Below are 11,863 nucleotides of genomic sequence, written 5' to 3'. Positions count from 1 at the left end.
GTGGGTCCCTCTGAAGCGGAGGGCTGAGGGCACCGCCCCCGGCCGCCTCCGTCGCGGCGGCCATGGGGAGCGTCCGCTGGGCCTTCCCCTGCGCCGCCTGGCGCCCCCGCCGTGAGGAGTGGCTGCTGGCGGCGCGGCTGGTGCAGCCCGAGGAGAAGGACCGCATCGGCCAGTTTGTCTTTGCCCGCGATGCCAAGGCCGCCTTGGTACATGATGGCGGGGAGGGGTGAGGGGGATTTGCACAGCGAGGGGCGGCTTCCCCTCCCTCAGGGCTGGCGGTGTCAGCCCAGCGGGCGGGACTCAAAGGGCCGCGTTGGCCGGAGCGATCCGGCTCGGCCGACCCCACTGCTGCGGGAGAGCGCGGGTGTCGCCGGCCGGGCCCTCAGGGGAAGGGGCTGCCCCGCTGACCAGCGTCCCCACGGGAAAAGGCCCTTTCCCGTGGGGACGCAGTTGCCTCTCTGCAGATGCAGCACTGCCCACATTTTTCACTCCTCATGGGGAAAATACGCCCTGCAAAAGGCATTTCGTGGAAGTTAAATGCATTACGAAGCACTAGTTGCCAGCTCTGCTTACACCTTCACGTAGGAGGAGGAAGGGGTGTTTGCAGTCTGCGATGGGGAGTTGCTCTGAAAGGCTTTGCAAGTTTTATGTCGCGATGGCAAGTTAGGAGACCAAGTCAACGTGCTTGAGAAGACCTTACGGGAAGCCAGTAGTGCAATGTGTAACAGAATAAAGCTGTGTTTACTTATTTCATGTTTAAATCTCACATAACAACGTGGTAGTAGTACAGACTCCTTCTAATGAGTCTATAAGAAGTTACTCGTATTTCTCAGGTGTCCAGTATTTCATTTAGTGCCAAGTAACAGAATGAATGAATGGAAAAGAAAGTAAAGGAAAGCAGTTGAGATGGTTTTACTGTTAAGTGTGGTATAAAAAGTATTCACCTATGCAATAAAGTATCCTAAGTAAATAAGATGGAGAAGGAACTGTTTTATGTGATTCTTCTGGGCTGGGATTGCTTTTTATTGGATCTTGTCTTTGTGGTAATAGTGATAAATGTATTACGTATTTGGGTCTGGTGAACACATTTGGTTAAATTTAGTTGACACAGGCTTTTATACAGGAGAAATCTAAATGATTTGGCTAAAATACACTCTTACTTTCCATTGCAATAATAGAACCCCATTTTATTTTAGGCAGATGGTTTTCTAGCAATCACAGATATTTTGCACATAGCATAATAGTACTGTGTGAATCACTTCCATTTTATTTCATAGGCTGGTCGCCTGCTGATGCGGAAATTAATCACAGAGAAGTTGTGCATACCTTGGAATGAAATAAACTTGCAAAGGACATCAAAAGGAAAACCTTTCCTGGCAAATAACATATTCAGTATCTATTCAAATTACAACTTCAATGTCTCTCATCAAGGAGATTATGCAGTTCTTGCAGCTGAGCCTGAGCTTCAAGTTGGCATTGATATTATGAAGACTGATTTACCAGGTAATGCATTACGGTGACCAAAGCATCTTTGATATTATTTAAGTGTCGAACATTTTAATGTTTTCTGAAGAAACATCCGGTGTCCTGGACACTTAGTCTAATTGGAAGAGAGTGTATGAATGTATTGTGTATTTGCTTATTTTTAATTGTTACATGCACTCTTCATTGTTTATTTATGATTTTCTGTTATGCCAGATGTGGATACATTTCCAGTTTAGAAAAGCAGAACCCTGGAAAAACAAGGCTGTGAATCCTGCATCTGGTTGTGAATATGGCATCTGCAGATATTTTAATTATGGTTTTGCTGCCTGTTAGGTAGAAGCAGGGAAAACTTTCCAAGTAGGGACAGTGAGATCCATCCCCATGAGAACTTTACAGCCTATGAGAGTGTTACTCTCTTGTCCCATAAGTGTGGCCGGCCATTGTATGTGTCAGAACCAGGCCCAATACTGTAGCAAACTGGCATTGATGATTTGCTGTGAGCGTGCAGAAATCCTCAGTAAGAAGGAATCATGTGGGAACGTTTGAGGTGCCCCTGTTAAAAGACTAAACTTCACAAACTTTAGTTGTTGGCCTGTTTATTTGTATGAAATGTTGTGCTAACCTGACTGTATCAATGAACGTCAGGACCCAAATAATGAATTAGAATTGTAGCAAAGTGTATTTTTAAATACAGTTTTATGAAGATCATTTAGTCCACAAATGTTCATCGATTCATGACTGGGTTAAAGGAAAAACATACTGGGATTTACAATTTACTGGAATTTTAGTTTTTGAGAAGTCTCCTCAAACATTTAACCAAGTATGACAGTAATAGCTGTGCTTTTAGAAAAATCTCTCTTCACAATCTTCAATTTGCCCAACATTTTATGCCACGAAATAATCTGTATAGTAAATATCTCTGACTGGGTAATTTTCTGATGACTTTACACCTTTTTAATGATTATTACAAATGTACATTTTTGGGTTGGCATGTTTAGCTCAGAGGCACAGAAACTTTACTGCAATCCAAAGGGAAGTTGTTCTTCTCTGTGACTCACTTCCATCTACTGTAAACCCTCACTCTAAAGATGGTGGTCAGCGTGTGGTGCTTTCATGGTAGTAGGAAGGCTCTGTAACCATGCCAGAGCAGATGTCTACATTATAGCCTGTGGAGGATGCCACACCAGCACAGTTCTGTATTTTGTGGCAGGAACTGTGGCCCGTGGATAAGGCTGCACTGCAGCAGGTACACCCCTGAAGGGACTGCAGTAATGTAGGGTCCAAACACCAGATTAACCTCAAGGCTGGTGCTTTTATCGTAGCTCTCCCAGGCAAAGCAAACAAAGTGATGTCCCAACTGTGTCCCCTCCCAATGTCTGGCACACCCCCAGCCTGTTTGCTGGGGAGGCAGAGTGACAGAGAAGGCCTTGACACTGTGCAAACACTGCAGCTGTAGGTAAAATATCGGTGTGATATCAACACTGGTTTAGGTTTACATCTGAAAAATAGTGCTGTACAGGCTGCTATGAAAAAAAATAACACCCAGACCCAGTACCCTTGGAAACACTTTCGTTGAGCTTGCCACAGGCCTTACCACGACTCCCTGATTACTCATTTTTAAAAGCCTTCCTGTTACAGCAGGTAAATAGTGAAAATCAAAACATTCAAATGTTCTTCTTTGAATTTTAAGTTTTTCCTCGGAAATGAAAAATTTAAAGATATTTATACATCCCATATATGGAGGTAGGGGTGTCCTCTGCTGACATTTAATGCAACTGGAAATGTAGCTGACATTTTAAGGACACATTGGTGATGTCCAGATGACGAATCTTATGAAATGTGTTAAAATCTCCTTCTGAAAATAGGAAATAATTGTGAAGAGTAGAGGCTTGACTTTACATTTGGGTTTAGAAACCTATATTTATATTACTTCTCCATTTGGGAATATAATGCATTCAAATTTATAAGGGAATGTATTCCTAGTTCTTTTCCAGTTAATAGAAAAAACATCTTTTAACTTCAATATTACCTGGCTTTATTTAAAAAAAAAAAACCAACAAAAACAACCAAACAACTCATCTCTATTGTTTCCTTTCTCATGTATTTTTTACTTATTTATTCACTATTCCTGTGTCATTTCCCTCATGTTAAATCACCAAAGTAGTGAATAATTCAATGTTCCTTGATCTATTGCTCATTCTGCAGGCCGTGTCAGAGCAAATCAAGGGTTTTTTTACCATGTGTCTGAGTGTATTCTTCTTTCAGTGTCCATAGTCACTGCTGTCATAAGAGGTGTGGAATCAAAGTTAGGCTGTCAGAGTATATTGTGCCTCATTCTTAGTTATGTCAACTTTAGCAGGCTAAATTTAGGAAAAAAAATTCTTGCACTCACCCTATCAATAATGCTTTGGTTGCTAATCTGCTTCTCCCATGTAGGTTTGTGATTACTTGTCCTTGGGTTTCCAAATAACAACATGAAGCTGATGTTTGAAGTAGGATTTGGTATCAAGGAAAGGGTTTAATGTCAGCAGAAATATATGAAAAGTGATGAAACCAAACTCAGTTTTTATTTAAGTACAAACAGGGTTTAGATAAAGCATTCAGTTCATAACTTCTTCTGTAGCAAGAGGCTTCTGCCAGTGTGTCCTAGGGTTGTTGATGGCAGCAGTCATGACTTCTTACCATAAAGCAAATGTTGCCACATCCGTCCCCCTCCGGGGGACTGCACTCAGCAGAGGTGTGGATTTAAATTCTGAATATAACCTGGTGAGACTAAGTAACGCTGTGAGATCCAATACAAACAGGCTTCAGTAGTTTTACCCATAGAGAGAAAAACAGTGTTTATTCTGGTAATGATTCCAAAGACTAAACGATGGAATTAAATCAGTGCTTTTGTAATAAAGTGATACTGAAAAACTATGTATCCAGGTGACCAATCTGAAACAAGCTAATGACAGATGCAGCCTGTTAGGATTCCTGTACGTGGGTCCTTTATGCACAGCTACTTTTTCCACATCTTCCTTGTTCATCAGAGGTCTAGGTGTATATTGACAGAAAAAGGGACCAGTAGGGCCTCACGGTATCCACAGTCTGAATTCATGGTGGCAGGCTTCACAGTGTATACAGAGGAGTACAAAATGCATTGGTACAAAATCTCTGGCTTTCCTTTCCATTATCTGGAGTTCTGTAGCTGGCATCATCGGTCCTGAACTAATTTAGCTGTTAACAACTTCTGTACATCTTTTCTATCTTCTGGTAAGGAGAGAAAGGAACTACAGTGCTTGTCATTATGCATAAGAAATAACTGTCACGTGTCAACACCTGGTTGTGCAATTGTTCTCTACATTATGTAACTTTATGTAAATATTTGTGAATTAAATAAAGAAAAGCCCCAGGTTCTAAATATTGAAGAAATTTTGTTTATGGCTCTGCATTTTCCTTTTTGTAATTATAATTTGTATTTTTGGAAAAGAAATATGACAGTAATGAAAACTTGGTAACTGTATGTGCGAAAGTGAGCCAGTAAATAAGCAATAAAGGATATAATTTAAAATTATAGTCTCTGTAATAAAAAGGTAGCAGTTTTTCATGTATAATTTTTCTGAGAAAGATTTTGGTTTTAGTAGAATTACCTGGAGGTGTTTTTACTGTTGTGCTATCAATATATAACATTGAATTTGCCAGTGTTGCTTTATCTGATAGTTCCACTGAGTGGTGCTCTTGCTCTGCAGCTGCTAAGTACATTATATTTCTGAGAGTGAATCCACTATAAATCTCTTTCTCTGGAATAGCTACAAGGACAAAGAGTTCCTGATGTACAAAGTACATTACAGTAGGTTTGGTTTTTTTAAGTACTTCATCTTGTGATGTTATCCAACAGAATCTTGATTGAGGTCTCCAATGTTCTGGTTCTTATATTCCTTTATTGTGCAACCAGTGAAGAAAATATGCAGTGCAAATATGCAAGAGAGTATCATGTAGCTGAAAGTTTTGAGAAATATGCTATTAAATTGTGTGCTAGCACGTAACAAGGAGACCTGGTGCACATAGCACAGATTAAGAAGAGACATAAAAAGTCTATCTATTTTTGTTTTACTTATAAGCAATAAGAAGGCATCTCTTTCCATATTACTTTTGCTGCATTATTAAAATATGAAAAATTAAACTACTGCAAGGCATAGCCTTCTTCGAACGTGAAGGCAGACCACACAAGAAGCTGTTCTTAGCAGTTCAAATAGGACAGTTTGACAAAAATTCCACAGGTATGCAATAGTTTATCGCCTTTTTTCCTCTATTCATATATTGAACTAAAATAATGTGGTGATGGTAGAAAAGGAAAATGTCCTTTTTAGCTATTGTTGCCTTTTGGTTATCCATCAGGTCATTGTTGTAGATTTAAATCAGGCTCTCAGTTTACTTGGTTTTGGAGAATTACTGAGCTCAATGATATTTTTTTTCTTCTCTTTTCATCATTTAAGACAAACTCTTGAGTCATTTGGGAAAGAGCACATCATACTGTAAATTTGTTAACGGAAGTAATTGTGGACATTATTTGTTAAGAGAGGTAATGCACATGGAATTTTTTTAACCCTTTCGCAAAAAAATGTGAAGGATTCTCAGAGTAATGCTATCTCCTGTGGAAGAACTCAGCTTCTGATAATGTATTTGATTTTTAATTTACAGACAGGAAATTTTGCAACAAGTGTCAACTTGGTTTAAGTGGTGTGTGGGATGTTGATTTACCAGTCACTTAAACTCTATAAAGTAGAACATTTTCAGAGACATAGGGAATAATTATAGCTTAATAAAGATTGCTTTGAGCATTTAAAAAAAGTTTAGATCTCAGGTTCAAGAGCTTTCCTGCTGTGAAAGTGAATTTCTTTTCAGTAATACAATTTTTTAGCTTAGATGAAATTACAAAGGTAAATAAATTAACAGTTCATTCCTGTTCTTTCACAACCGGCCTGCAATCTTTCTTAGCTATTGCATTACAGTTACTTTGATCCAGACATCTCCAATCTCAATGTAATTCCAGAATTAAATATTTGACATGCAATAAAATTAGCTTTTCTCATTAATCTTTCGGTCTTATGCTAGGTTTGCTTATTAAAAGACACAAAAGGGTGAATTTTCTGCATGTGAATTTTACAGAACATTAATTTGATCTAAAAATACTTTCTGAAATGCTTTTTTAAGAAAGTAGGTTATTATGTGCAAACACCCGATGGCTTGAAACTGTTTTTCTCTGAGGCAAAGAAGTAGGAACAGAACTTAACTCATTTGTCTCTTTTTGTTTTCATTATTTCATCATTGAGGTGAGATAATACAAAAGATGATAGAGATCTTCAAATCGGAGACACGTCACACGTGAATCAGAGTATCTAAGTCCCACACCAAGAACCTAAGTACCGTGCTTCAGTCTGGCTGGTGGAAGAAAGCTTTCTCTCTCCAGCCAGTTGTAAACTTTGTGCCATTTCTTTTGGTAGTCATAAACTAAATTGAGAGTTAGGCACACCTACATCTTAGTTAAGATATTTGCTGTGTCTTTTATCTAGCAGCCATGTTCAAGTTTTTGAAGTTGTAATGCTTTTTTAATTGCTGCTTTTCGTCTTTTGCAATAAGAAATTCTTGACCTAAAAAGAAATGCCAAAACAGGTTGTTCTTTGGAGTGTTTTTGTCCTTATAGTGCCTTAACTTTGCCTGAAGCAAAGTTTTAACTGTTTTTTTTTTTTGGTTTTATTGTTCTATTGCAGTAAATCTCATAGCAGCAATCAGCATCTTTCACTACAAGAATTAATTGCCAAATTATTAGCTAATAGTAACTGCTACATATCTAACAGCTGTAGATATGTAGACGCACTGTCTGGGATGAAGAAATTAATGAAGGATTTAGGCTAAATATTACTTCTAATTAATTAATGAAATAAAAATTTATAAATATAAAACCATATCATTTTTAGATGTAAAGTAGTGTTAAAAGGGCTAACTAATAATCTTGTTGAACTAAAGAATCACAGTGGTCATACACCCTTTCATTTACCTGAGTAAACAGGGAAGAATTTCTTTATTCTTGTTCTATTTGGAAATAGAAAGAAACAGCCAACTTAAACATATTCTTAAAGATTACATCTTATATAGGAATTTCATTATTGTGCTTTGTTTAGTCACATTTCTAACACTGTTTTAACCTGGAATTACGTCACATTTGTAAAAACTTGGACATTCTGGTGATTAATTAAGCACCAATGCTTGATAGACTGTGAAAGGAAAAATTCCTCTTTGAGAGGAAACTGTTTCTTTCTAAAAAGCCTATCTTAATCCTTTATTATTGTTTTTTAATGGGAAAACATAAATCTGTTTGGATTAAAATAGAAACTGATAGCAAAATGTAGAATAATAAAAATGAATTTGTGGAGAATAGGTATGTTTAAAATGAGGGATAAATTTACAATTAAGACAGCAAAAAACTTAAACCAGGAGCTTCTCGTAAAAATAAGAGGTGGAACAAAGAAAAACTATAAGAATGATTCTTTTGTCTTGGTTTGTTGTGTGGCTTTTTTCCACTAAAATATCCTTTTGCACGCTGAATTTACAATAATCACAATTTATGCCTTAATTGGTCTTCTGGGAGATTAAGTTATACATTCAAAATGAGGGGCTAAAGAGAATTGATTTGTTTGTTGGTTTTTGTAATGAAACTAAAATTATTTCTCAGCTGGCACTAATTATAATTAACTTTGGCTTTCCAAATTAAGGAAGTCTAGCAGAAAGATGTGACAGGAGGGCCAAGGTTAAGTAATTATTACGTAGGTATTAAGCGTTTACTTTGTGAGGAGTTTCCTGCTAGCACTGCCTCTTTCCAATAGCTTCAGCTCTGCAGATATGTATATTTCTTGCAAGAGTTGGAAAAGAGAAGTTTATTTGGATGTTGTCTGCGCAAGAAATGCAGTTTGGAGTTCTTATTAGTTTCCAGATTGGGGAGAAGTGTTTTAGAGACAGATTTGCAGATGTTTAGGCTGATGAAATGGTAGAAACGTATCTTAAATGTTTAACATCTCCTCTCAGAAGTTGTAAAGGAATAGCTTCAGCTGGATTGCCCTGACATTATTTCCTTTCTAAGAAATATTTTGATTTTTAACAAGGAAAATATTTTTGTATTTTCTCACTGAAGGTTACAGGTTGCCACTGTCATGTCAGATTTTAGGGAAGTTTAGGACCAGGAGACTTCCACTACTTCAGTAGTATTTGTCTACTATTTTCTTGCCTTATATCAGGTTGATGCTCTGAATTCTATGAATTCATGCTTGTGTTATGCACCGAGTTGTATTTTGATGGAAAATCTAATCTTGTACCGAATTAAAAAATTACTTGCCCTGTATAGTTTTTTTCTGTCTGTTCATAACAATTGCCGGGGTTTGTATTAAATATGTGTGTCTTTTTCCTAGCAAAATCCAATTTAATAAAAACATAGCAAACACTTGGAGATAGTATCTACAAGAGTAGATATAACTGGTAGACATAAGCGTACCATTGAAGTTCATCAGCTTTTCAGCTGTGGGCCACGCTCTGCTTTTGCCACATTGCAATACATTTATCTTCCTCTTGCATCTTTTCTTGTATAGCCCCTTGGCTGGAAAAAAGACAGCTCCTGCAGCGGCTCGTCCGGGTCTATGCAAAAGATAATTTGTGTATTGACAGGGGGAAAGGATGCAGGGGGACAACATGCTGAATGACTCGCTGACTGCTGTCTTTTCTCTGTGGGAAGACCAAACAAAACATGCTGGGTTTTAGTTGTCGAGTGGGCCAAATAGTCTTTCAGTTGCTGGCAAGCCAAACAAATGGCTTTACAATTTGTTGTTTTTAAAGCATGTTTTTACGTGGTTACTTTCACTCTTATATAGGAGAGATTAATTCCCAAATTTACAACACTTAATACTACTTCTGTCATCTTGGGGATTTTTGGACTTCATTTTGATGGGGGAAGAGAGGGGAGGATGGTGTATACACAGAACTGGGGATGTTTTAAGTGTGGAAATGATAAGGGACATTTTTATTGCATCTGGTTATGAGGTTCATGCTCTGAGACAGGCTTCTGTGCAGTGTCCTGACTTCTGCCATCTGTTGTTCAGTAGCTTCACTGTTCATTCAGTTCATACTGAACTCCTGTTGTTCAGTAGGATATCATGGTGTGGAAGGACGTAGTCCCAGAATCTGTGTGTCTCAATACTGAGGACCAGTTCCACAGCAAACACCGAATTTAGAAGAAAGATCTCTCATCGGACTCTTCCAGAGAAAGAGCTCAGTCTGAATCAGCTTGTGCTTTCTAAGGTTGCAGAGCTTCCTAGGAGGGCAAAAAATTGCATTAGTCAAATCAAGGAGGTGTTAGGAAGTGTGAATCATGTAATCAAATACACATAGAAGATGCAGATGACCTGGGTGCTGAGAATTGGCTTTTTTTCCCCCCTCTTTTGTCAATATGCGCAGATCCCAATATACACATCCCAATGCACCCCTGGGTTCTGCAGTGGTACTAGTTTCTTAGAAATGGGTATTCTCTCCCTATAAATCACGTTTTCACTGAAGTACCTACCTTTTCCTGCTAGTGTTATCTTAATACTTTCATGGTTCAGTCACAACCACTAATGATACCATTTGGATAATGTTGTTTTGCAGTCAGACTGATTCAATGCAAAGATAGAACTGGGTGTCATCCCCCTTGTGCTGAAATTTCAGTCTATGCATCTCACGTCACCGCTATACATATATACATACTGTATGTGTATATGTGTGTATATATGTATGTATATACATATAAATATATGCTTTTTTATATACATAGAACCATAGAATTTGGGTTGGAAGGGACTTTTAAAGGTCATCTAGTCCAACCTGCCTGCAATGATCAGGAACATCTCCAACTAGATCAGGTTGCTCAGAGCCCCGTCCAACATGACCTTGACTGTTTTCAGGGGTGGGGCATCTACCACATCTGGGCAGCCTGTTGCAGTCTCACCACCTTCACTGTAAAAAATTTCTTCCTTGTATCTAGTCAAAATCTCTCTCAGTTTAAAGCCATTACCCCCTGTCCTATTGCAACAGGCCTTCAAAAAGTTTGTCCCCTTCTTTCATGTAGACCCATTTTATGTACTGAAAGGCCGCAATAAGGTCTCCCCAGAGCCTTCTCTTCTCCACATAGATATATATATATGAATTTGTGTGTATAGATATATATATGTACATACACACATGTTTTATATTGTACAGTGTGGGAGTTAATCTGATTTCACTGGATGTACAAAGTGATCCAGTTTTGATATTGGGTGGTCATCCTCATAGCAGTGGGGTTTTGCTTGTCTGTTTTCTGGGAATAGAATCACAGAATGATATGGGGTTTGGAAGGGACCTCTGGAGATGATCCAGTCCAACCCCCCAAGTAGTGGTAGTAGAAGATGGTATTATGGGGTAAATTTTCTTTAAAATATTTATTTTTAAGCAAAGGATTAATTGTCAATGGTTTCAGTCAATATAAGCTTTCTCTATGTGTAGAAACGCCCTCTAGTACGTTATTTCATAAAATGTAGTAAAATGTTTGAGAGATCTGGTGGCTTGGTAGTACTACCGTAGTGTAAGTCTGTAGATGGGCAGGTACATATCTCATGTGCGGGTGCTGTGACACAAGCAACATCTTGAGGTGTTTGTTGTCTTTTTAAAGAGTAACAGAAGAATATCTAGCTCCATTAAAACGTGTGTTGTTCTAAATGTCTGTTACTCTTAAAGAGATTTGAGCATGTTTGACTTTTTTGACTTTCTTTTTACATTTGTAGTTGTGTCGTCACAATTCGCAATCATAACGACTTTTAAAAAAAAAAGTCTATTTTTATATTTATTTAGATTTTGGGGTTTTGTGTTTATTTTTAGTGTTATGTGTTGTAACCTGAGTGTTTAAATGAGTGTTTAAAGTTCCTGCTGTTCTGACAAAATGGAATGATTGCTTAAACTGTTTGATAAGCTCCATAATGGAAAATTGATTAAAATGCCATTTTCATGAGGTAATTTATCTTTTTGCTGCAATTCTGTGGCTACCTAGAGCTCTGCTAGCTGTATCTACAACCTCTTGGAAAGAGCTGAAGTAAAAGGTATAACTGTTGTCGTAGACAAGACAGGCTTTCTTATTTTATTTCTGCTCATTATCTTTTTTGCTATTACTGTTTAGGTATAAGTACATTTCCTTAAAGGAATTTGAGGTTCCTGAGTCATCTTAGTGGTTAAGATTTATGTAAATAAAATACTTTTATTTTTTCTACTCAGAAGCAAGCTAAAACCATGTCTTGCACTCAGGTGGGATTATGTCAATGAGCTCTTCAATGGCAAGTCTATT

The 11,863-nt window shown here is 37.9% G+C and overlaps 1 protein-coding gene across 1 annotated transcript in view; it reads left to right on the top strand.

Annotated features, from left to right (window-relative positions):
• The first annotated feature begins 19 nt into the window (after nucleotides 1–19).
• The window catches only part of AASDHPPT (aminoadipate-semialdehyde dehydrogenase-phosphopantetheinyl transferase), a 29,947-nt gene continuing 18,103 nt past the window's right edge, over nucleotides 20–11,863 (top strand). Inside the window, exons 1-2 of the mRNA XM_014965791.1 lie at nucleotides 20–206; nucleotides 1,278–1,503. Of these exons, the coding sequence (XP_014821277.1) occupies nucleotides 63–206; nucleotides 1,278–1,503 (370 nt within the window). The 5' untranslated portion in view covers nucleotides 20–62. The remainder of the gene's footprint in view (nucleotides 207–1,277; nucleotides 1,504–11,863) is intronic.

This window comes from Calidris pugnax, unplaced genomic scaffold, assembly GCF_001431845.1.
Source record: "Calidris pugnax isolate Ruff unplaced genomic scaffold, ASM143184v1 scaffold20, whole genome shotgun sequence".
NCBI classification, from domain to species: Eukaryota; Metazoa; Chordata; class Aves; order Charadriiformes; family Scolopacidae; genus Calidris; species Calidris pugnax.
Note: the sequence above shows the minus strand (reverse complement) of the source record. Positions and strands in the feature narration are given on the sequence as shown.